At 35.3% G+C, this 26,210-nt stretch overlaps 1 protein-coding gene across 1 annotated transcript; it reads left to right on the top strand.

The window, feature by feature from the left end:
- The first annotated feature begins 378 nt into the window (after window positions 1-378).
- On the top strand, window positions 379-25,311 carry POLK (polymerase (DNA directed) kappa). Its single transcript, XM_009575277.1, has 14 exons — window positions 379-516; window positions 3,469-3,588; window positions 9,141-9,293; window positions 9,675-9,806; window positions 11,504-11,657; window positions 13,942-14,157; window positions 15,933-16,057; window positions 16,241-16,407; window positions 18,559-18,591; window positions 20,492-20,588; window positions 21,863-22,034; window positions 22,889-23,842; window positions 25,030-25,081; window positions 25,227-25,311. Exons 1-14 carry the CDS (start codon window positions 379-381, stop codon window positions 25,309-25,311), a joined length of 2,598 nt encoding a protein of 865 aa, XP_009573572.1.
- Window positions 25,312-26,210: the final 899 nt, after the last annotated feature.

Genomic DNA, 26,210 nt, shown 5'->3' with positions numbered 1-26,210 from the left:
TCTCACATGCATGTGTAAGGTACTAGCCTTTACCTGAAGTTGGTGGTGCTCAATTATTTCTCTAAGGGAGCTTAAGAGAGTGTGTTTTTAAGCCAACAAAAAAGTAAAATATTACTGTCTCCAAACACAGATAGAGTTACAGGTGGCTTTTTGTGGTGAATGTGGCAGGTCAGCCACTTTACAGGAATACAAGTCTTCATATTTGTGATAAGTATGTTGTTTTCTGAATAAGTATAAAGTGCTTATTCAATAAATACAGCAAATGAATTCCACAATTTTTTTTTTTATTTTTCAGTTGGAACTTAGAAAAAAATATGATTTAAATTCTTTTTTTCAGGTATTAAGTCTTAAAAGAGGTACTTGTTTTCAAGAAGTGCTATGGACGACATGAAAAAAGTTGATAACAGCTCTTGCAATGATGGAGTTTTACTTAGAATGGGCCTCAATGATAACAAAGCTGGAATGCAAGGTTTGGACAAAGAGAAAATCAATAAAATCATCATGGAAGCTACCAAGGTTGGTTGATTGCTCTCTTCCTGATGCTTTATCTGTTGTCCAGTATCATAAGGCCTTCTTCCTCCCTTCCCCAAATTTTATCCCTCACATGTGTAAATGGAGGGCAGCTTCTAAGAAGGTATGCTTGTGTGGGGAGGAAGGTGAGGGACTGTAGCTTAGGGTACCATAGGGTACTGTTGGATTCATCCACAGGGACATGGAGCAACACAGCTGAGTACGTCCTTAGGTGCTCCCTTTTTGCCCGAAGCAGTACATATCACAGCATTGTCCAGTGGTAATTGTAAAGGTTTCAGCTTCCTTAGGCCTCTTGTTCTCCCCTTTTGCATTCCTTTTGTCTGCCCCATCATTAATCAGCCAAGCAGGTCTACTTCTATTGGTCACCTTCCTGTAACTGATGAATTTGATGTAATCAGGTTTTTCTAGTACTTTCAGTAGAATTTCTTTGTGCTTACTGCCTGTCTTCCTGACTGCCTTCTCAGTATTCAAGAGAGGTGGCCAGCAGCGTGCAACTTTGTACCAAAGATCCACAGAGGACCCCACAAATCTACAAAGCATTGAAATACTAGTCCTCTTACTTGTTATCGGAAAGTCTTCACATAGAACTATATGGGGATAACACTTTATTTGAGCAACTCTGGGTTTTCTTACTTTTCCTTGCACAAATGTGTATTTCATTTGGTGTCGCTATGTCCCTAAATTATGTGCTTGATATTCTGCTCATGAGTTCTGTGTTGACTACTATTGCTCTGTGGTAAATTGCAGGGGTGGGGGGAAGAAAACATACTACAAACAGCTCTTATTTGGCAAACTTTTTTTGCTTGCATTTTCACTTTGATGATACTTTATATGTTATCGAGCCCCTTATTGGTTAGATGTTTCTTCTACTTATTCTGTTCACTCTTTCTTGAAAACTTAGTGCTTTGTCAGACATATCCCTAATAATGATATTTGGATAAATTATTTTGTCAGAACAGTTACTGTTTCGTTTCCTGGTATGAAATAGAATGAACTGTGAAATAGGCTTTCAAAACTGATATAGGCAGTGTATTTTCAAACTGATAAAAAGGCATCTATTTCTGTCAAAAAAAGCAAAAGAATATAAATACCAGATATAGCTTGAGAAATCTGAAAAGAAGCGTAGGTTCTTTTTCTTAAGCTTTTATTTCATCTTCAAAATTACACCTACAACACTACCCACAATTCATAGAATAGAATCATAGAACCATTAAGGTTGGAAAAGACCTCTAAGATCATCGAGTCCAACCGTCAACCCAACACTACCATGCCCACTAAACCATGTCCCTAAGCGCCTCATCTACACGTCTTTTAAATACTTCCAGGGATGGCGACTCCACCACTTCCCTGGGCAGCCTGTTCCAAGGCCTGACCACTCTGTCAGTAAAGAAATTTTTCCTAATGTCCAGTCTAAACCTCCCTTGGTGCAACTTGAGGCCATTTTCTCTCGTCCTACTGCTAGCTACTTGGCAGAAGAGACCAACCCCCACCTCAGTACAACCTCCTTTCAGGTAGTTGTAGCGCGTTATGATGTCTCCCCTCAGCCTCCTCTTCTCCAGGCTAAACAGTCCCAGTTCCCTCAGCCGCTCCTCATAAGACTTGTGCTCCAGACCCTTCACCAGCTTCGTTGCCCTTCTCTGGACACGCTCCAGCACCTCAGTGTCCTTCTTGTAGTGAGGGGCCCAAAACTGAACACAGTATTCGAGGTGCAATTGTATTACAACAAGATTTTTATAGCATTTAAAGTGTGAAATACCACAAGACACGTAAAAAACCCAACCACTTAGTAACAGTGTTAAGTATTGGGTTGTTTCCCACACCAACATTTTGTACTTATTTCTTTCAGTGAGTCTCAACAAATCATGTTTGATTGCGGAGGGGAGAAAAGAGGAAATGCATGTCTGATATTGAAAGAAGATACACCCTAATTGATTCTAATTAGAGATTTTTTCTAAGCAATGAGACATGACACATTACAGTCTTGCCATTCACCCTTTTTATCATTATTATAAAAGTGGATATTTTTGCTTTTTATATAAGTGCCTGATTCTTATTTGACTATGGCTGAATTCTTAGCATCAGTGACAGTTTGGTAGTCAGAGGCTTTGAGCTAAAAATTTGTCCACTTTTGCAGATTTTATCAGTTGGTTCAATAAAAGATATTACCTCTTCCTGCAAATGTTATTTCTCTCATAAGCTAAGCAGATGTTGCAAGAAAAATATTTTATTTCCTGGTTTTGAATTTTCCTCTTTTGTATTTCATTGTATGCCTTCTTTTCTTTGTTGAGTCAGGAAGGGAAATCACATTATATGTTCGGTACATGATTGTTGTCTTTTTACTGTTTCATTACGTCTCCTTTTATTCATTTCTTTTCTTGAAGGAGCAATTACATACTTGAGAGCAAGAGGGCGTTATTATACCCATTTGCTTTTTATCATCCTCTTCCAAATAATTTCTAATTCTGCAAAGTCCTTCAAGATTAAATGGTCAATGAAATACTCAACATTATAAGTGGGTTTGGCTTTTACAATGTCATTATTTATTTCCATGTTGATTAAATGCTTAAATCAATTTTTTTTAGAGTTTTATACTCCTTATCGTGGAGGTATTGCAAAGAATAGTTTGACTTTTATCTACTATTTTGGAATTTTTGTTGTCAAGTGTTAGAATGAGTAAACATAGTAAGTTCTTTAAATAGTCCCTTATACACATCTGAGTATAGGGGATCTGAGAAGGAGAAATATATTTGTCATTTGTCATTTAAGGAGAGAGATGTAAAGCACCACTGGTCTCTCTTGTGTATCACTTACGTGAAAATCCAAAGTATGCATTAGAAACCATTATTGTGTTTTATGTTTTCTGTGTTTAAAGATCAAATGCGATGTTTATAGGAAAAGACAAATAAAAACCTTAGTGTTTTTGCAATTTTCTTCCAGGGTTCTAGGTTTTATGAAAATGAACTTAAAAAAGATCAACAAGTTAACCAACGAATTGAAAAAATGATGCAGCTAAAAGAGAAAATTACAACACAACAGCTCTTGAAAGCACAGCTGCAGGTACTAATCTTGTAAAGACTTTTTGGAGTAAATGGCAAATGATTTTGGTGTGTTCTAGTTTATTACATTAAATTCTAGTGATAAGCACAATGCTAACTACCATTTTGATGTTAGTCGTGCAGGTAAAAGTGCACAGTGTTTTGATGATGTAATCTTAATAAACTTACTAGAAGAATAGATTGTAAGATCACTCTGAAATGTTCTCTGAATGAGTAAAATGAAGCAAAGTAATTCCTGTTCTTCCAAGTCTGATCAATTTTAAAGGGATGTCATTATGGTTTATGTAGAAGTTTTGTTAAATACTTTTACATAAGTATTAATAAGTTAATAGGTATCATAATAATAAGTATCATATCAGTCTTGAGTTTACTTTCTGTTTTTATAATGTAAGTATATTTGTGTTCAATGGCCTGCAATGGGATGAGGGACATCACAGTTGTCAACTGTTCTGGATATAATTCATTCCTTATTTATGCTAATTAATGAAAAAATCATCATGGCAAGCAGTCATAAGAAATACAAGTGTCCTGAACTAGAAAGACAAAGAGGGTATTTCTCTTCTTAAATGCCAGTGATAGATAATAGTATCCAAAGTATTACCGTGTATGAAAGGTTGTTAAAAGAAAACAGCACCAAGGTTGCATGCTAAACATTCTTAGGCGCAACAGAATTAAAGTTGTTTGTAGAAGCTTAATTCCTTTCCTTTTTCATTTGTACTGTGATTCAGTCTTTAATTACATGATTGCTTGCTATTTTTCCCTAACAGGATTCCTGCTTCATTCAGTGCACAGTGCAGACAGTGTTCACTGAGTGAGCAGTTACTCAATATTTACTGTTGACCTCATTGTTCAATGGGTGGCCCCAAGCTTTATTTGTTGTACACTAGTCTAATCGAGCTTTGAATGAAGAATTACTGACTCCCTCATAGGCTTTTCTGTTGTACATGACATGGTGTAAGTTCTTTAGATTATTCTTGCAATACTCTAGCAAAGTAGAGTGATATTTTTGTTTTGTAGATGAGGAGCTGAAGCACGTGAAGACTAAACACATCCATTAATTTTGAATGCCATTGGGAGGATTGTAGGTTCCGAGCTTTTTTTTTTGTTCATTTCAGACTTGCAAATCACTTCTGTAGATTAGATGTCAGTATCTCAAATTTGTGCCCAGAAAAGCTTGCAATTACTCTCGGAGTACCTCTGAAAAGTTTGTTATAAGCCTATACGCCTCAATTGTTTTTAGTTAATCTTTAACATGGATCAGTTATGTCTCTGCTTGTCTGGTTTTATTTTTAGTTTTCTGGGAGTAGCTTTTAAGTCATTTAATTATGAAAAAATACTTCCATTTCCATCCTTCCTTCACCACAGAACTTTTCATTTTATAGAGAACAATCTCTCTTATAAAATGAATGACACAGATCCTATAAAATTAGTGTATGGTTATACAATTAAAGAATATATAGTGCATATAGTGAAAGCCTATAAATTTTAATTGCTTTGACTACCCTCATGCTGTCTTTTTCTGAACTTGATTCTTTGATCTTGCAACATAATGTTTTTTTTTTTTAATGTTTTGTATGAAAATTGCTTTCTATAGAAGAAAAAAGAAGCTTAAAAAAAGAGGTCTTACTGGGACCTGACTTTCAAACCCCATGTTTGAAATCTTGATGCCACTTGCTCAAATAGCAGTTGTCTTTATTTCCAATGGAGTAACTGTTAAGTCAGCTGCCATACTGCGTGAGAACTGTCATTAGAGGGGGATAACATGCACACTTTTTTGCTGGCTAATTTTAGATCTTTGCTGCTCTAAAAACATCTTGAAATCTTGGATTTTGGTTCCATCCTCTGTATGTAGATAGGGTCTCATTCATTATTGTTGTTGCCCTCATTTTTTCTTCACAACTTCTGAGCAACCTTTTGCTCTCTCCTCTCCTTTCTTTTAATTTTTCCTATCCTGAATTTTCATTTTCTTGTCCCACATCCCCAGATTACCATCAGTTCTCTTTCCAAAGCAGTCCTTGTTTATGCCCCCCAGTCTCCTGGCCTCGCCAGTCTTCATCTGCCTGTCTGATATCCTAAATGCCCCCCTCTTTTCCTGTCACTTACGCACCAGCTGCTCTTCCCCAGGCCATTATCTCCACCTTTAACTTTGCAAATCTTATTTGTCCTATTTGGTTTTCTTAATATGTGCTGTGTGTTGTTTGATCAGCTTCTCTAGGTCTTCAGATATGGATATAGTTAGCTCTCATTATCTTCTTTTCTTCTTTATTGTTGTTGTCTATCGAGTTCTATAACTCTTCTTTTTAGTACTACCTTCTGACATACCATGAGAGAATTTGTTCTCCTAAAATTTGTAGGTGGGAGGTACTCCAGAATTACAAAGGTATCCATATATCTACTTCTATGAAAGCTGCAAGTTCTCATCTGCAGATCAAGTCTTGTTTGTAGAATGGTTAGAGGCTCAGATACGGCTTCCTAAGCTGGCAGTTGATGTAAGTGCTATAGTGTAAAAACAAACAAACAAACAAATCCCCAGTTACTGGATTTGTTGGACAAAATCCTGGTTACATGGTGGAAACAGTAATATAAATAAAATGTAGAATCTGCAACGTATTGCTGTCTTCCTCACCACTAGCGTGTGTGTATGCCAAGGAATTTGTGAGGGTATTTCTCATATTTTTACAGTTTTCCTTAGAAGGCCTTCTTTGCAGAAGGGCATTTACCACCATTGATTTTGCAAATATTGGACATTAGAAAGTACTCGTAACTCTTCTTAAAACTGCCATTTCTGTGTACAAATATTTCTTTGTTTTTTTGTTTGTTTGTTTGTTTTTAAACAATATGAAATGTGAAAGGTAGTTTGAAGTTTTCCTAATGAATGTAATTGTTGTCTTTTAAGGGAAACTATACATTGTACAATATCATGTAATTCTTAATTTTTGAAAACTTTTCTGCAAGAGTGTTAAATGATCCTAACAACTTAGAGTGGAATTGCTTGAAATTCAGCAGTAGTTAATAATAGTTTAAAAAGTATCCAGCTGCTACCAGATTTGCAAACCGCTGTACTGATGTTTGCTTTTTTTAATCCATATGGGTTTTATCCCAGATGTTTATTCTGTAAATAGTTAGTATTGTCATAATATGGTATCACTGTTTGTTACCTCTTTACGTTGTCAGATGCTTTTACAAATGTAAAAGAGATTTTGAATAATCTTTTCTGTCTTACTTTGACAAAGCAATTTAAGATAGAAAACTTGTATTTTGTATCACGGGATAAGGAAGAATGAGAGGTTACTCTTTAAATTGTCTAAAAGTCACTATAAGCAAAATTAAACTTCTAATTACAATTTGTACTTTTTAGGTTTTTTTTCATCTAGCTTAGAAATAAAAAACCTTAGTATCTCTTTTTATCTTCCAAGGAAAATTGAAAGCAGCTTTTAAAAACTTGTCAGCCTGGCTTGCCTCTAAGGAACTATACCATAACTTTCCTTATCTTACTAAGGAAACATTTGTAGGTCCCCAGAATTCTCTGAGTACATCTGGGTGTTTTTTGTTCTGGCATATTATTTATATCAGTTGCTTTTGCTGAAGAGTTATCTTTTTGTATTTCTGATTAGTTCAATGTAATTTTACTTCATTCTTTAGATGCATATGTTAGCTAATCAGTAAGTATCATGTCAGAAATACATTTGGGGAGAAAAAGCAAAAAGAAATTTGTTATAAATGCGATACATTGAAATACGGAAATTAAGTAACTAGAGGAACAATTGACGCTATTAACTAATTAAGCACTTTGAATTTGAGAGTAACCTGAAAATTCTTTGTAAAGTATAGTTTAAAATAAGGATGCTTTTCATTATTATAGTGTGACTTGGACCCTTGCTGAATTAGTAATGAAAATAATGTAAATTCTCCACTTTTTTTTTTGGTGGTTGTTTGAATGGCTTTCCCTTGTGCTTTTAATTTGTCTAAACCAGTTTTCTTGGCCTCAGGGAGCATACTGTGCTATTCTGTATGGAATAGCCTAGTTTGAGACCCCATTCTAGCCTTTCATCCCTCAAATCAACTTGGAACAAAATGGAGAAAAGACTTTGTAAATCATTACTCAGCAATTCAGTTGGAACATTCATAGCCACTTGCCTTGGTTCAAGTGTCTTCAGCTCCAAAGATGTGTTTTTGGATAAGGTTTTTATGTTTTTATTAAGTAGCTCTGTCGAGGGGAAAAAGAGAGAAACTGTCTTCAAGTGACTGTGCAAATTGCACGTAAACATTCCTCTCCAGCACTGTAAACCCATTGCAATCAAGCCAGAGACATTTCTGTAATGGTATCTTGATGTCATGAATGTGTGTGAATGTCCTTGTGCTTGCAAGCAAAGTGAACTTTGGTTCCTTTTCACTACTTGCATTTCTTGAGCTCTATTAAGCCTATTTGTTGTTTTTTCCTAGCAGTAGCAACCTTTTGTTGTGTAAATACAGGTTAGCATAGTCATTAGTGTGGTTAGATAGTCATAGTTTGACAGCACTTCCTTTTTTTCCTTCTTTTTTTTTTTTAATATTTTCTTTTTCACTTCTAGAATGATGTGTGGTACTGCCAACATAGTTGTCTTAAATCAGTAGACCTTAAAAATCACCTGTCAAGTAATGTGCTTATGCTTTCTGGTGACACTCACAATTCATACCTCATTCATAGTTGAAAGATATTTCAGAAACAAGCATGTGATCTGCAAGTCTTTCAGTAAAAGAATGCAAGCAAATTAATCACAATTAAAGTATTTAATGGAGAGGTCTGTGTGCTTGGCCTCTGCCTCACACCACCATGGAACTGATGAAGCGGGAGTACTGCTCACAGTCTACTAGTAGACAATACATCTTTGACTCTTAGAGTGAGACACTCTATGTATGAGCTTTTCTTTAAAAGTCACCTTGCAGTTTTGCTAGCAGTCCACCCTTATATGACATGAATTCCTGTAACAGATGTTGAGGAATTTTATGAAGGGATTATTAGTAGCTTACTTGGCAGTAAATGAACTTGTTTGTTTGAGACCTTATTTCTGACAAGACAAGATAGATGGATCTGCCCTGTGAGCTGTTGATCTTCTCTTCACCTGTCTAGGCCAATTTTCTGAAGTGTGATATCTTAATTCAGGAGTGTTGGAAATTCTCTAATAGCATGTTTTCAGTTTTTTTAAATAACCTGTATCACAGTAGCTAAAGCTGCATATTCAGTGGTCCTACAAGGTTTCTGTCTGAATCAGGTGATGTATCTTTTTTTTTCCCACATAGGTGGGTTTTGATTGATTGTTGGATTGGGATTTTTCCGTTGGGTTTTGGGTATTTTTGAACCATTGCTGCAGCAGTGTTCTCTCTGAGAGCAAGTTTCATCAGAAACTTGGTTGTGGGTTTTTTTGGTGGTGCTGGTTTGGTGTGGTTTGGGTTTGTTGTGGGTTGGTTTTTTTTTTAACAATATGCCAGATGCATTTGAGTTTTTAGGATCATCTGTACTGTTGCACTTCTGCCAGGTTAATAGTTTTTCAGTTATTGATTTATTCTGTTCAGATGGACAAACTTGTGATAGAACTGGAACAGAGCCGTAACCTTAACAGTACGATTGTACACATTGACATGGATGCCTTCTATGCAGCCGTGGAAATGAGAGACAATCCAGAGCTGAAGGAAAAGCCTATAGCAGTGGGATCAATGAGTATGTTGGTAAGGCCAAATGTCAAGCTAATACAGAAATGAATTACGTGAATCTAAAGCCTAATAAACCATACAATAATAACATAATATAATGCCACTGTTATGTAGAGAATTTTTATAAGTATGGGAAAAAATAACAAAAATCATAGAGGAAATATCTGTTCTTAGACTAGACTATGTAAACTGGATTTTATTTTTCAGTAAAAGGTGTACTGATGAAAGTTTGAAGGATGTAAACAGATTGAAAGGCAGGGTGGAGGAATGCATATAAACTCTCAGCCTTGTCAGTCTTTTCTGCGTGGAGATATGTGATTAGAACTTGATTATTTAATACTAAAGTTCAAGTAAAACTTGATTACTGAACACTAAACTTATTTAATCTCTCCTAAGTCCACCTCAAATTACCACGCTAGGAGATTTGGTGTACGTGCAGCCATGCCTGGATTTATTGCTAAAAAGCTGTGTCCACATCTAACTATAGTACCATTAAACTTCGAAAAATACGGCAAAGTGAGTAAAGAGGTAAGTCTGAAAGTGATCTCTAAACAGAAGTCAGCGTACTTGGTTTTAGACTCTATCAATACATCAGTTCTAGATAATATGAAAAGTGGTAGTTTAAATATTAAACTCTTCAGTGATGTGGCTTTAAGTTAAAAAGTTAAACAAAACCTTGATGCTTTTGGGCAAGGAGATGAAAAAGCATTGCATTCACCCATCTTGCCATTTTAATGAAGTCAGTAGTGATGCTGATAGAGATTTTCAAAACTGTAGTGTAGTGACCTAGTGATGCCACTTGAGCCTTATTATTCTTCAACCTTCAAAACCATGGAGCATAATCTAATTACAAGGAAGCTGCAAGTACATTGGAAACATGGAGATAATAATTTCATACAATGCATAATCATCATTTCAAATGCTAATTACTAGAGAGAGAAGCAAAGAGCATTAGTGAGTTCTAAATGCAGATTCATTTGTTTTAAAAGAAGGAACTTGAAATAAAGAGCAAAAAATTAGGGAGAAAAGAAATCACATTTTGCTTTAACGGAAGTAATTTTACTTAGTGCTAGAAGAAATATTCTGTTTTAAAAATTCTGTTTAAAAAAAAAAAAAGAAAGAAAGAAAAGAAGATCATCTTTTGTAGGTCTTAAATCAAACTAGTGCACAAGTCTCCTGACTTCAGTAAAATTCTGCCAAGATTTATTTATTTGTTTTTATGAAGCCTCAATCTTTTCACATAAATAAAGTAAGCTAATTACTAATTTTGATCTTATTTGATTTTTCTCACTTCTGCTGTAAAAAAGCATGTATAAATATGAGTATTTCAGAATGGTTTTGAAGTTGTTAAGGATCTTGGATTTCATGATATGTTCTTCATTTGTTGTTTGATGGGGTAGAGTGTTAAAGGTTCAGTTTGATTTGGTTTTTTTAGTTATCTTTTTCTCTTGGGATTTGGATTGAAAATATTAAATTTATTTCATTTTGTCATTAAAAGTTGAGCAGTGAATCCTATCTTTAATCAGTTTTAGAAAGATGATGTGCATGTGAACAGATGTTGTGATACCTAAGAATTTGACCAGAACTGGTAGAGAAAACATGACACAGTCAAATTTTCCTCTTTTAAAAAGAGAGGGGAAAAAAAGAGAAGAAAAGGTAGAGATTTTGGTTTGACCATTTAATTTATTATGTTGCCTTTTGGGAAGATGCACTTATGACTAACAATTTTTCTAACAAGTTTTGCCTGTGGCACTAGCCAGTGCTCTAAAATATTGGCTATAACTTTAGTTTGAATGTAATTTAAAACTTAGGTGTTTGGGTTTTTTAACCTTTGCATGTGTGATGTCTGACACACAGTGCACAGAAAGGTGCATCAGCTCATGTGCTCTGCTAAGTTCTGAGGTCCCCAGAGTTTTATTCAGGTGGTTTCTGCAGTGTCTGTGAACCTAGTGCCTGTAGAGTCCTTATACAGTGATCTTAATGACCCCTGCAGTAAAATACACTGCTCAAAACCTGTTTAGTTCTCACTTGCTATTGGTACCTTGCTACTTGTGAGAAGCAGTACTATAATTTTCTGATATCAATAAATAATTTGTTCTATAAATATCTTTAATATTGATTGGTCATCTTGAAGTTTCAGAGTACATTTGTTCACCTCGTAATTGTGTGTCAAGATCTGCTCTTACAGCAACAAGGCTTTAAGCTTTCACTATGTGTTTATCAAGGTTAGAGAAATACTTGCCGAATATGATCCCAGTTTTATGCCTATGGGCCTAGATGAAGCCTACCTGAACATAACAGATCACTTGGAGGAAAGGCTGAACTGGCCTGAAGATAAGAGAAGATTCTTTTTTAACACAGAAAGCACTATAGGAAGAGGTAAGCGAATTACTCTCTTTTCATGCAGTCACCTGACACTGAGGGGACAGATGGTTTCTTTTAGGGATCCTTGGCAGAATGATGATGGCACTAAATCGTAGTTACAATTTAAACTTTATTTTCTTAACAGGAAATTATGATTAGTATAGCACAGAATTTATGATTAGAGTAGCACAGGATTTCTACAAGCATTATCAATGTAGTACAATCTATAAGTAGTGTAATACAGAATTTGTAATACAACTTAACTTACGATTTCTAATCATCTAAGTAATACAGAATTTGTAACACAACTTAACTTATGGTTTCTAATCACCTGGACCCTCTGCAGATCGGTTTGGATCTTAATACATGGTTTGCTGTATCAATATAACAATCATAATCTAGACTCGAAATCATATAAAAGAATACGAGTCACTCCCTCAGACCTTGGAGGAAGCAGACGATGGTGGAGGCGTCCCTGGTCGTGGGGGGGTCACGGCCTCGCTGTCCAGCAGCAGTTCTGGTCCAGGTTCCCCCTTAGGACTTGAACTGCGTGGTTTTACAGAGAGTGCTCTGGGTGCCGTTACCCTTCCCTGTTCTGTGGCGGGGTCATCACCAACAGCGGCTTGGCTGGGTGCCTGGGACCTTCAAGGCTGGCAAGGAAGGGCATAGTCGGCCTGGTGCCCAGGAACCTTGAGGCCGTTAGGGAAGGGAGGAAGAAATCTGTTTGGTTCATCTGCTTGGTGCACAGGACCTTCAGGGCCTGATAATGAGGGGAAAGGGAAGGAATACATGACCCTCCCGGTAACAGAGGCTGGCTGCTTGCCTTTTAAAATGGCATTAGTTATGCTAACCATATAACCAGGGTTGGGGAGCGGGCCATACCAGTCACACATGCATATAAAGTAAGCTTCAGATAAGCTGCACCCATTGAAAGTGTAGATACTTAAGTCCTTGCATAATTCATCCTCCCACATACTCTCTACCTCTGATTTGTTAGTTTACTTCCTTTACTACTCACCCTTGCATAAAAGGTGTGCTGCTGATGATTTGGACTTGGAGGATTTATTTTGTTTTAACTTGAGTAAAATGTGTGAAAAGTGGTTCTAGGTTTACTAAACCCAATTGCGTGTTTTAGGTGTGTATTTTTCTTTTACAATTCAACATGATAATTTTGCAAATAAGTAGTAATAATCTTATAACTTAAGGAAGTGTAGAATAAATAAACTTACAGCTGTAAAGATTATTTGTATTTTGCAAAGGTGTTTCCTGAAATACTATAGCGAGTCCTGTACATCAGAAACACAAGAAATTGTCTGCAAAGACAGTGTGCGTAAGCTCTAGTTACGTGATTATTTTACAAGACTAAAAATGTATAAAGTAATGAGCACTGCTGGAGTTACAGTAATGCTTAAGATAGGACTGGATTTCACTTGGCTCTAGAAGATGGAGTTGGAACCACATCCACAATTGTATACGCAATTGGGAATAATAAAAAAGGAGGAGTCATACAAACAGTTGATTGATGCACAAGCTGAAACATTTATATTCTCCGTATTCAAAAATTATCTAAATAGCCATTAAGAGGATAATCAAGGATACGCTACTACTGAAAAGCATTAATGGAATAGAAGGAAACAAACTGGCATAGTCTTTACAAAATAAATAACACTGATGTGTAGTCATGTGCCTCTTCATACTTCTCTGACATCTTCGTTCTTCTAAAACACAAACAAGCACTCAGAATGTGAAATCGTAATAGTAAAGTTTGTAGAGTCAGACAAAGGGCTACTGACATTACTTGTTCTACCATGACTGCAGTCGTAAACAAGAAGCTCACCAGGCTGATGGTTCTAGAACCAGATATTCCAGAACCCTCATTTTCTTTGGAGAATATTGAAAAAACTTCTGCAAAAGATTTTTATTTCCACAAAAAAAAGGAGCATCCTGCCTTCACTCTGATATGAAACAAAAATAATGCCAAAATTTTGATGTTTATCTGCTGCTACAGCAACAGGCCATTAAACCTTGTTGCTTTTCTGGAAGTTATGTCCAGTCTCCTAGCCAATTCTTCCAATCTCAACCAAACTCAAATCATATTAAGAACAAAGCAGTTATGACTCTCCTTTCTTCAAACAAAAAAGCAATGCAATTGCTTTGGCTAAATAAATACATTTTTTTTTTTTCCAAACAGAAAAAAACAAAACTGCCAGTGAACTCTCTTCAGCCACTGCAGAAGGAAATCGATAAAGTATATGTTTTATATGGATAGATTAATGGTTTGTGTTTCTATCTAACATAGATAAAGATGATACAAATATGTCTGCCAAATTTAATGAAGATGGATACTCTTCTTCACCAGTACTGTTTGAAGACAGTACACCTCTGATGGATGACCACCCTGAACAGAGAGATCAATCAGTGGAAAATTCGGTTGTCTTTGGAACTTCTGCAGAGGAAGTTGTGAAGGAAATTCGCTTTAGGATTGAGCAGAAAACTCAACTGACTGCTAGTGCAGGTATTCAGACACATATGAACAATAATGCTTTGTATTTCCACAATGTCTTCTACTCTAACCTCAGAGGGCATTAATTAAGAAATTAGCATTGCCACAGCATTCTTGTGCTGCAAAGAAATATGCTCTCATTGCAAGTCTGCAAAGACCGTGACTTTCAAGTGTTTCAAGAGATGTTACGTCTATCAAAGCCACTCCTGGTTTTGGCTTTGGTGTTGTTTTTTTTTTTTAACGTTAGAAATAGTTATATCATCTTTTTGCTTCTTTCTTGAAATATAAGTAGTGTGGAAGAATGACCAGTGCGCTCAGGAGCTGATCTTAGCACTGGTGGTTGTTGTTTTAGTGCTTTATGTAAATTGTTTTCATAAGGCAGTGAAATCTGGTCATAGTGAAATCTGTCACTGGTTGCTAAATTAGTTAGTTTGAATAGCAGATCCATATTGTTAAGTATTTCTAACACCTCTCCACGCGGTTTCTTGCTTAAAGCAATATCAAAATTCATTAAAAAGTTAGTTCTCAGAGAAGTAAATATGTGTTGATGTTAATGAAGTTAATAAACTGTTCATTAGCTTTCTAATATTTTCCATTCAAGTTTTTTGTCTATTGACTTCCGGCAACCTACCTGTAAGTCTCAAGTCTTTTGATAATAATTTGCATTAGGTCACTAAAAAAAAATGTGTATCTCCAGTCACTTAGTTTGGGTGCCATCTGACCTGCTTTATGAACCAGGCCAGTGAGGCATCAGGGAGTGCTGAGCTTTATGAAGCAGATGTGGAAGGCCAGGGAAGTGTTGAATGTAAGCAGAGGTAAAGGAACAGCTAGTACAGCTAGGTAAAGGAACAAGTAAAGGAAGAAGCAGGATGAGATCCCCCCTCCTATGTATGTTATCTCATGAGTGGTAGCCAAATAATAATTTCGTTCTACTGAAGTTTTGTCTTCCTAAGAAAGAATTAGTTTAGAAAACAGACATAGCTTTTATAAGCAGATCAGGGGTTTTAAGCCCCAAAATGAAAAACAGTTAGAAGGCTAATTGAAAAAATACTGGTAATCAATAATAAATAGAATTACTTGTACCATCTTCAGTAATACATTATATCAGTTAGCAAATAAAAATTTAGACCACTAGGGCTATAGCGCAGAATAATTCTGTTTTTCTTGCTAAACCAATTCCAGAGTTCATTTGTAAAAACAGTTACTTTGATAGAAAAGAGCAATCTCTCCTCATCGCCACCAGTACCAGTGAAATATATATATATTTCTAAACGACTACGTAACAGTGGTAGCCCACAAAAGACTTTAATTTGGTAAATTTCGTCAAAATTAATTTAGTCTTTTTGCTGAAATACAAGGAAGAAATATCTCCTTCTCATTAAGAGTTCATTATAACTGCTGTTGTAAGCATTTCCTTTTGTCTTACTGTAATCACCATCATAAAATCGTTCAATCATGTAACTGATGTTATTTTTAAACACTTGATAGTTAACCCTTCATGACTGATTAGTGTGTGTTGTGTTACCATGACTATCTTAAAATGGTAGGTACACTTTGTCTGGTGCATGCATTATATTTAATCTACCACATGTATTTATGTTCTCAGATGTCTATTATAAAATCTTTTTGTAGAATTGTAACAAATCTGGTTATCAGTTACGGTCATGCTTATGCTTAGTCTTTGCTAACCGTGTAGGCTACTCCTGTGCTTTTAAATATTGGACAGTTGAAATTAAACATTGTCTTGTATTTTTTAAAAATATGGTGTTTGTTTGTTTGTTTTTAAGGAATAGCGCCAAATACAATGTTAGCAAAAATGTGCAGTGATTGTAATAAACCTAACGGGCAATACAGAATTGCTCCTAAGAGACAAGCAGTGCTAGACTTCCTAAAAGATTTGCCCATTAGAAAGGTAAGAGATACCATGACATTTACTACGCAATCATGTATGTTCCTTATGTTCTAAAAGCAAGATTTCTACTGAAGAAATACACTTTTCTAGGTAATCGGCTCAGTTGTGTTTGATTTAAATTGTTCTTGGTATTGGATCTACAAATGGAAAGTTTCCAACATAATGATACTTACTCTTTTTCAGGTGCCAGGCATAGGAAAAGTAACAGAGAAGATGTTAAAAGCCCTTGGAATTGTGACTTGCTCAGAACTTTACCAGCAGAGGGCACTGCTTTCTCTTCTTTTTTCAGAAGCATCTTGGCGTAATTTCTTGGATATTTCCCTTGGTTTGGGTTCAACACATTTGGAAAAGTAAGTTTTGGGGTTTTTTCTCCTGCGATTACATTTTTCTAAATTTTTCCTTGTGTATGTTACATGCTGTACATTTTAGACATATTTTATTGACAAACAAACATTATGAAAATTTGGCTTGTTTAATGTATTTTAAAAGATCTCTTTTACCTGTTATTGTTATACTTATGGCTAAGATACGCAGAACAGCCAAACATTAAAAAGCGAAAGTTTGTACAGCCACGTCTAATACATGAAATCCAAAAAGTCTGTCAGAGAAGTTGTGCATAAGTGTATATCAAGAAATCAAGTCAGTATCATTTAGGATAACCTCATAATTATTAAAATAGCTAAAGAGAAATGAGTTATCCTAAGCAGAGGTGTTCAGTCCTCTTTCTTCTATTAAAACAATTTACATTCCTTGGCTTTTATTATTATCTGATTGTAATGAAAATTGCATTGGTATCTGATCTTCTCTGGTGGTAAATTGTCATATTTCTAATGAAAGTGAGTGAAGTTTCTGTGTCTCCTATTGTGTTAATGTACATATTTGTAATACCAACTTGTGAATTTGCTGGAAGAGAACTGAAGATTTTTATACCCTTCTTCATATCTGTTCCTTTAAGGTTCATACTACTTTAATGGCTTTTTAGCGTCCTGTTTGGGAGGGGAGAAATCAGTCTTACTAGTGAATACATCTTTTCAATTATATGCGTCATTTCTAAGCCTAGATAACAAACATGGAACTGTTTTTCTTAAAAAAGAAAAAAAAAAAAAAAAATCACATAGACTCTTTGTGTAACCAAGAGTCTTAATTTAGGATTGAGTCCTTTCTTTTACATATTCCTTCTTTAAATATCCTTCTATCCTTCCCAAAGTGCTGAAATTCTATTTAAAAATGGCATGGCAATGATTTGTTTTCATTAGGAGTTCCAAAATGTCTTATGTACTTCTGAAAGACCTATTCTGTATTATTTCTGTTCCATCTCTGACAGTAATAGATCTTCCATTTTTTCCATTTGACTACAAAATAATATATGCAGTTAGCAGTTCGTAGACCGGTAATGTGGTAGCAGAAATCTTTGTGTTGGTTTTTTTTTTTTTTCTTTTCAGAAGTATGTTGACTTGAAACAAAATATGCAGTAAGATTGACTTTGTGAAGGTGACTTGGTAAAAGATAAAATGCGGTTTTCCAAATATTTATTTCTGTTAAGATAATGCAACCTCAAATGGTCCTTTAATAATTGGTGCACTCTCTCCCCTTATTCACCCTTTTAGGTGTTACACAGTCTGGGAAATCTGCCAGTACATTTTTTTTTAAAAAAAAAAAAAAAAAAAAAAAAAGAGCATTTCAAAAGCCAGGATTATCATTGTGAAGGGGAACACATTTTTAATGGTGTTGTCTAAGAAATTTATTTCTTGGTTTTGTTTTTATTAGCACCAACTTAATTTCAGTGTGGAGAAAACAAGCCCTTGACACCCGAGTCCTCAGTAGTTGGTTCATCTTATGGTCATTGTCTTTGACCACCTTCTTTTAGGAAAATCTGAGGATACCAAATCTGTTATTTCCAATTTTTACAAACAGAAGAAGAACCTAAAAAGAAAATGCTCTGAGGAACTCCTTATATGCAGAAGAGTTGTTAAAGGATGCTCAATTAAAAGCGGAAAGAAAAAAACAAACAAATAAAAAAAAGCCTTAACACATCACCTTTAACATGGGCAATAATTTAGACAGAAAGCAAACTAATTCCTCAGATAAACAAATCTTCAAATATACATAGTATGTTCAGGATTTTAATAGCAGTGCTTCACAGTTATAGCTAGGTGGGACAGCATAGGATTTGTAGTTAGTTTTGTTTTTAAATAAGACTCCTTCTGATATGAGAGGGGAGTTTTGTTGTTTTTTTTTTTTTTTTACAAACTTTATTTTTATTGACGTCTGTGGCTGATCTGTGTCTTTATCTACAGTAGTTTAAGTTTTTCTAAAAAAAAAATTCTCCATTTCACACTCGCTTAAATTTCATGTAAAAGATTTGTAGAAAAAGTTAACATCCAGATTTTATGGAAAAGACTGCTGTTAGTTATTGAAGCATGACTGGTTGACTCGGAGTTTATTGAAAAGAGAACAATTCTAGGTAAAGTGAGTATAATAAATTGTTCTTCTTTTTAAAGGGATGGAGAAAGAAAAAGTATGAGCACTGAAAGGTATGCCTCTTTAATATTGAAAAAAACTACATTAATCACTAAATCTACTTAATGCAAAGTAGTGTATACTTAGTCATATAATTTCATTGTGTATTTATATGCGTTAAAAAAACGCATATACAACAAGCTCGCTCAATCATTCAAGCTTTCATTATTTTTTTTTCCCTTGGCTTCAGAATACTGTGGAGGTACTTCTGTTGGTTTGTGTGTTCTCCTTTCTCATCATCTGATTCTCCTAATGCCTTTAATGCATCAAAGTGGTCTTTAAGCCATAATATAGGGTGGAAATATCTAAGAGCTTGAATTTTTTTATATGTTCCAGTTTAATGTCAGTATCAGTCTAGCAGCCTGCAGTCACACACATAGTATAGGATAAGGTGGACTTGCAAAACAGACAATAGTTTTGATGGTTAACTAAAATTGGTTACATTTCCTAACTTTTAAGTTTTTACCATGTAAAGTTCCTGAAGAAGGTGGTGTGTGTCATTTCCAAAAGTTCATTTTTAAAAAGAAAATACTGCAAGGAAGATCTGTAGAGCATGGTAATAATTATGCCTACCCTCATGTGTTGTCTCTTCTTAGAAAAGAAAATAAGAAAAGATTCTTATTCCTGTTGAGACTTAATAGTTGTGGGCAGTTTAAATAAGCCCCGTAAGTAAGCCCAGAGCTGAGAAATTTATGGCTGTAGTCTTGTGCTAGTTTGCAGGCAGAGAGATAATCTGAGTAGCCTATTGTACCTTTCTGCTTTTCTTTCTTCCTTCTTTTTTCCCTAAGAGAAACAGTTTTAGACCAGAGATGTCAATAGGCTGCTGAGATCATGAAACTGGTTTATATGGGGGGAAGAGATGGGCCCAAAATAGCATTCTCTCTATCCTGCCCCTTCCAAACTTAGGACTTTCACAGCTTCCCAATTACTGCAGCATTGCAATGCTGTAAATCATTGCAGCATTGCCAGGGTAACATGAGTTACTCCTTGGACAATAGCATGGGACCCACAGTAAAGTATTCATCCTGTTAGTTTGGCAGCATGCAAACATTCTTAGGGGAATGTGAATTATCATAGAGGATGACTTTTCAAAATGTCAGGTAAACCTGAGTAGAACTTAGAGATTTGAAATCCAGTGTAACTATATAGGGACTTTAAACTCGTAACTATAAAGCCTGGCATGAAACAATGGATCTGTGAGACCTTTCCAAAAGCATCTGGCAGCTGTAAGTTTTGCTTCCTGATTCTCTTACAACCACTACTAACCGAAGGTTGCCTTTGCTCTCATGTTATTACTAAAAAGCAGATGCACAACAAAAAAAAATAGTGTAATTACCCTGCTAAGAAGGTCTAGCAAAGGCAGTTAGCAACGTTTTTGGCAGAAAGGTAGTTTTTCCTCCTCTGATGCTAGACATAATTATCCTAACTGGCATCTTTTTCTTAGCATCTGCATTATTTATTTCTGATACTTGGCTCTGATGTTGACTTTCTAATCCTTTCTTTCTTCTGATGTTACATAGCGTGGCACAAAGGAGATTAAATACAAATAACTTGGCTGGCTCCATGAATTCAGTTGGTGTTAGTATTCTCTCTTGCAAATATTGAAGCATTAATGACCTTAAATCCAATACGTTTTCAAATAGCGTGTGAAAAATTGAAAGCCAAATTATTTCATTATTTGAAGGGCTTCGCAAACATTTTGAAACACATAAATGTTTGAAACACATAAATGTGCACAAATCTTTCTGTATAATATTTGTATTAATACTCATTTTTCCCTGAATAAACACTCAAACCTATACAAGCCTCCTTCTGATGTAATTTTGTTTAACTGTACAAAAAATACTTTTAGACGGCAGCCACTGAACAAATTTTAGGATTCATACTGAAAAAAAGATCATATCTTTTTCTTAGAACATTCAGTGAAATAAACACAGCAGAAGACCAGTACAGCTTGTGTCGAGAACTCTGCAGAGACCTTGCTCAAGAGCTGCAGAAAGAGGGACTTAAGGTATTTATATTATTCTTTGTTTACTTGCAAAAAGACAACACTTCACACTCAAATTTATTAGATGTGTTAGTGTGAATGCTTTCAGCAGCATCATACCATGCAATCTATCTTCAGAAATTTCTATTCTTTAATTTGCAGATGTTTAGAATGATTTAGGCAGCATTTTGATATTGTTCAGGTGGCTATCTAATAACATGCCTGGAAAAAATTAAATTAATTAACCAAGTTATTTAGCATATAAACATTTTATGCTAAAAGCAATGTTTATAAACGAATAATAGAGCTAATTGTCTATGAGCTGTGCTTTGGTCAATCATGTAATACTAATGTATAAAACACTGTTTCTCTCCCATATTCATACAGGATCCAGTCAATAGCCAGTAGTGTAGTTTAAGAAGTTCACATGTCCCAAACTTGCTGACAAGTTATTTATACCATTCAATGGTATGAATGGTAGGAACAGTCCCTGTATTCCTTCTCCCCAGATTTCTACTTACTATCTGGAAAGAACAGTTCATATTTTCTATGGAGGTCTTTATGGTAAAGCAAGGAATAACATTCAAGGCCTAAAAGAATTGTGATTAGTTTTCTTCAGCCATAAAAGATTGTCTAAAAAGATGACAGGTTGAAAGGGCAATCATCAGCTAAGAAGGACAAAGGGATAAGCTTACAAAGGCACCAGAACAAAAGGGGTGCCATTTATTTACATTTGGATGGACACGCTAAATAACACGAATGGTTTGGAAGGTGTTGCCAGGGGAATATCTGTGCCAAACACAGATGCTGTGTGTGGCTCTGATAGCACTATGCACGAGGAAGGAAGTTTTCAGCGAATCCTTAATTGGATATGACTTACGCGTCCTTAGTAGTTTTCCCAGCAGAGTTAAGATATCTGGCACTGAAAGTTTCCAAGTGAGGAAATAAGTTTTTGTAGACAGGGTAGAAGTTGTGACTGTAGCCAGAGCATGAAATCTAATGAACATGCACTGGTGGCAGATGGTCTGCGGGGAACCATAGCCAATGACCCAGTTCAGAGAATTCGACTTTGGCAGCAGTTTAGGAGCAAGTGCAGAATCTTGCAGACAAATTCTTGGCAGCGCCCCTTGCTGTACACAGATAAGCACACAGTCTTGACTATGGCTTTAGGGCCCTTATATAGATGCTACATAATAATTGTTTCTATGCCATATATGACATGCTTAACCTTTTTATTTTTTCTTTTTTTCCTTTTTTCTTTTTTTTTCTTTTTTCTTTCTTTTTTTTTTTTTGCCTAGGGTAAAACTGTTACTTTGAAGCTAAAGCATGTCAACTTTGAAGTAAAAACAAGAGCTTCAACTGTGCTGTCTTCTGTTTCTACTGAGGAGGAAATATTTGCTGTTGCTAAAGACTTATTAGGAACAGAAATTGATAGTGTTGCTCCTCACCCTTTACGGATAAGACTTATGGGTAAAATATTTCAAACTCATTCCTCCTTTTCAGAGTTAGATCTTTTAGTGTATCAAAGTAATAAGATTGTACTTTAAAGTAGAATCGGTATAAATGGATTTATCCTTTCTTCGTTACCCTGGCAGTTTTTGTGAAGTGAAACAGGTCTGGAGTGCTGACTGGTGTCTCAGGAACATTTTACTAATTGAGGTTGTACTGTTCCTACCACCTGTTAGCCCTGGTACAACATACACATTGGCATGAGAGTAGAATTTTAACGCATAGCAGTGCTTAATTCTGCTGCATTAAAAGAACTTTTAAATCTGCTTTGCACCACAGCAACAGGTAGTTTCTGTCCATAACCTGTTTTAGAAACAGATGCTTTAAATAAAAGTGCTTATAAATAGAAGATGCTATATTCTGCAAGAAATTTGAAAATTTCTGTCAAATGTGTTTTGATTCTAAGACCTATGTGTTTCAGGTGCTTGTACATTCTGCTTGAACCATTCAGTCATATGTAAAAATTACTTGTCTATGTATCAGAGTGCGCTGAAGAAAAAAATACTTTGGTGGGGAAACTTCATGCAAAACTCTCTTTCAGACTGAATTCTATATAACTGTATTAAGTTTATAGCCTCATGTTATGGTGCAATCGGTTAAAATTTCATGGGTATTGAAATTAATAATATGATTGGGCAAGTGTTCGGGTCTGATAAAGTTGTATGGACATTGTGATACATTGTTAGCATTTGCAGGTAGTATAGCCTCCGTTTAGAGATAAAATGCATTTTTATGAGTGCCTCAAAAGGTGTTAATTAAGAATTAGTATCAAGTTTTCATAAAATTGGTATTAGAAGTTTGTTTTTCATCATTAGGTGTACGAGTATCAGGATTTCTAAGTGAAGAAGAGAAGAAGTACCAACAAAAAAGCATTATGAGTTTCTTAAAATCAGGAAAAGAAACTGGTTTTCTTAGGCTTCAGCCAGGGAAGTCCAACCAAGAATATTTCACAAAAAATTCAGAAGCATCTCCCAGAGGGAGTTTTTTTGATAAAAAGCGAGCTGCAAGGCAACTGAACAGTGAGAATCTTTCTCCAAATGGAAGTGTAGGTAAGCAGCTTTTTCATGATAAGAAATCAGCAAATTTTGTGGAAGAAACAAAGAAAGTCACAGACTTACAGAATTCTAACGTGTGTAGGATCTTCACCTGCCCTGTTTGCTTTGAGGAGCAAAGCAGCAATAATTTGGAAGACTTTAATAGGCATATTGATGAGTGCCTCAATGGGACTCTTGTTAAAGATACCGTGGAAATATCCAAGAATGACAATTCAAGAGAAAATACACTTAAGTGTCTTCCACAATTTAAAAATGAAAATGTTGATGAATGTCAAAAAAATAAAACAGATCAATTAGCAGGAACAGACCAGTCTGCAAGTACATCTGACAACTCTACTAGCAATAGTACAGAAAAATTCACTCAGATAATATCTGATAAATCTCACGCAGAAAGACAGCCTAGCGATCTCAGTGATATTGCTAGAAACGTGTGTATGAAACAGTGTCTCTTCCCCAAAAGAATTTCACAAGACAATGAAGACTGTTTTGAAAAGACTGAATACACAGAAGAAACTAGTTCGTCCTGTTTCTTTGAAGCCAAAGAAGACAGTGTTCTTGTTTGTCCAATTTGTAATTCAGAACAGAAAACCACCAGTCTTGTGTCATTTAACAGACATGTGGATGTCTGCTTAAATAAAGGCCTTATCCAGGAGCTGACAGAAAAAAAAGATTTTCCTACTAAGACTTATAATATGGAAAACTCAAACAGAGTTGGTGAGTATGCGCATTAGGATATATTTCATTATTCAAATTATCTGCCTGTACAATTAAAATAATTTGGTAATGGTATACTTTGAACTTTTCAGGGCTTTGACATTTTTGCAACAAGTTCATTTGAGTAAGGCCTGTGTAAGAGTGAACATTTTTATTTAAAAAATATCAAATCAGTTTTCATGACAAACTAGATTTATGAATATGATGGTAGTTACACAGTGCATTCTCATTTGCCACAATAGTGACATAGGAATTACTGCTCATTTCTGTAAATTGCACGTTTGCTACCCCCCGACCATGTTCAGAAAGGTGTTTGTAAGGCCACTGAGATTTAAGTGAAAATCAATGAAAACATCTTCAGCCTGGATTGTTTCAGAGACTCAGTTGACAGAAAAGTTCCATTATGTAATGTGCCATTTTGTAATGGCAAAAACAGAGAGGTGGTGAACTAAAGCATAAAGGCAGGAACTTGCAAGCCTGTTTTACATCTAATAAAATATATCACGTAACTGCACCTGTAACATGCAAAACCAGTAGAATATTTACTCAAGTAGTTTCTCTTTTTGATGAAGAGTTAATCTTCAGACAGATTAGAGGACATGTGCAGGTAGTTAAGTATCTGCTTAAAGTACCTTGTCCCTAATCTAACTTGGGAGCTTTATGAGAGGAAATTAAAGTGCTAGAGTGTTAGAATTATCAGAACACAGTTGAGACTTACAATATGAATCCTTCACACAGAAAATTTTATACGCAGTTTTGTTGTTACATGTGCAAATAGGCTTTGTTTTAAATGAAAAACTTACTGTTGGCAAAGATTTCTTTTTCCCCCTGCAGGATAAAAAAATCAGAAATATAGTTGTCAATAACCACCTTGAAAATCAACTATGTTATGCTGAAATATTTCTGAAAACTACAAGGTTCAAATTAATCCCTTAAAATTCAATAAACTAAAGGCTTTTTGTTTTTCTCTTTTAAAAATGTTAATATAAACTGCAGTACTCAAACTGCAGGTAATAAAATGTTATCTGCTCCTTGAGACAGATTAAATTCGGTTATGTTAAAAAAAAAAAGGAAAGAAAAGCTTTACCCAAAACTGTTCTTTTAAAAGTTCTGCTATGTATGTAATTTCTGAAGCATTCTTGCTTTATTGAAGTAATTAATTTTGGTTGTTTCCAATTACTTTTCAGGAGGTTTAAGCAGAGGACAGCAATGCACAAATCCATCACAAGGAACAAAAAGGTAAGGGTTTTCTGGAAACCTGAGTACACAACTCATTTTAAAATAATAAAGTTTAGAAAAATAATTCAGTGTTGTAAAAGTTGTGTAGGTATGCGTTGTATATTTTAACCTCTCACTGTTTTTTTTTTTTTTTCTTTAACTTTAGGTCTGGACTAACAACTTCACAGTCAGTACCAAAAAAGGCCAAGTCGAGCAATTCCAAGCACACAATTGAAATGTTTTTTAAATGACTGTGTAGCAACATACTCTATATGAAGTATTTCATAGTGTTTTATGACTGCAAATGAATTTAGCATTGGTGGTAGGCTGGATTCAGGTGCCTGTCACTTTGGAGCCATTGCATGCCTGTGTAAAAAGAACGTGATGTTTGAGGTAGAAGAAGAGGTACAACAGGTAATTCTTTTTTTTTTTTGAGAATAATACTTTTTTCCCCAGTTGTTTCCGAGAATCAAAATGTGCTAGCACTTCAACTTCGTTTATATTGAGCATGTGGAACTTTGTTAGAGTCACGAGCAGGCTCATGAATTTTCTCTGCTGTTCAACAAACAGAACAGGGAGATTAGAGCTGCCATTGAGCAAGCCTGTAGGGCAAGCTCCCTAGAAAGCAGGAATCATTAGCTAGAGTGCCACACTGAAGGCCCTCTTCCCACACCTGACCTGCTGTCTCTTCTGTTGGTTGTATTGGCCATTGTGGTAGCCATAGTAGCTCAGGCTAACACTTCCTTGGACAATTCAACACCAAATTTAATTGTGGTATTAGCTGTGTGATAACAAAGAAGAGATGAGTTCCTTGATTTTAGCTTACAAACGTCTGTCTTCTCAGTGGTTACAAAAATTGATTAGCTAAGAGCAAGAATTTAGAGCACAGTCAGGCTTTCATTGTTGTCACTGAAAATGACTTCAGTAAGAGTTGATGGACCAGCCCTGAAGGACTCATTGTGATGAGATACAGGATGACTTCACTGATTTAAAAAATGTTAATAAACCTGTTGATAAGAGAAGGATTTCTCCAGGTTAGTCAGACAAATGCTGTTTGATCTTTGGCTTTTCCAAAGAGACTGAGAACTTCAATTTTCTTTGCAATTGTGAAATTGTTACCAGTCAGTAGCACTAAATTTACTTTAAATAA

Source organism: Fulmarus glacialis, unplaced genomic scaffold (genome assembly GCF_000690835.1).
Source record: "Fulmarus glacialis isolate BGI_N327 unplaced genomic scaffold, ASM69083v1 scaffold16883, whole genome shotgun sequence".
NCBI lineage: Eukaryota > Metazoa > Chordata > Aves > Procellariiformes > Procellariidae > Fulmarus > Fulmarus glacialis.
This window is presented reverse-complemented; position numbering and strand designations above follow the sequence as displayed.

What these genes read in the sequence shown, in the direction of transcription:
- POLK (XM_009575277.1), top strand. Translation starts at nt 379, where the DNA reads ATGGACGACATGAAAAAAGTTGATAACAGCTCTTGCAATGATGGAGTT. An exon ending in TCTTGAAAGCACAGCTGCAG is followed by an intron (nt 3,589 to 9,140) that starts GTACTAATCTTG and finishes TATTCTGTTCAG; the next exon opens with ATGGACAAACTTGTGATAGA. An exon ending in TTTACGGATAAGACTTATGG is followed by an intron (nt 22,035 to 22,888) that starts GTAAAATATTTC and finishes TTTCATCATTAG; the next exon opens with GTGTACGAGTATCAGGATTT.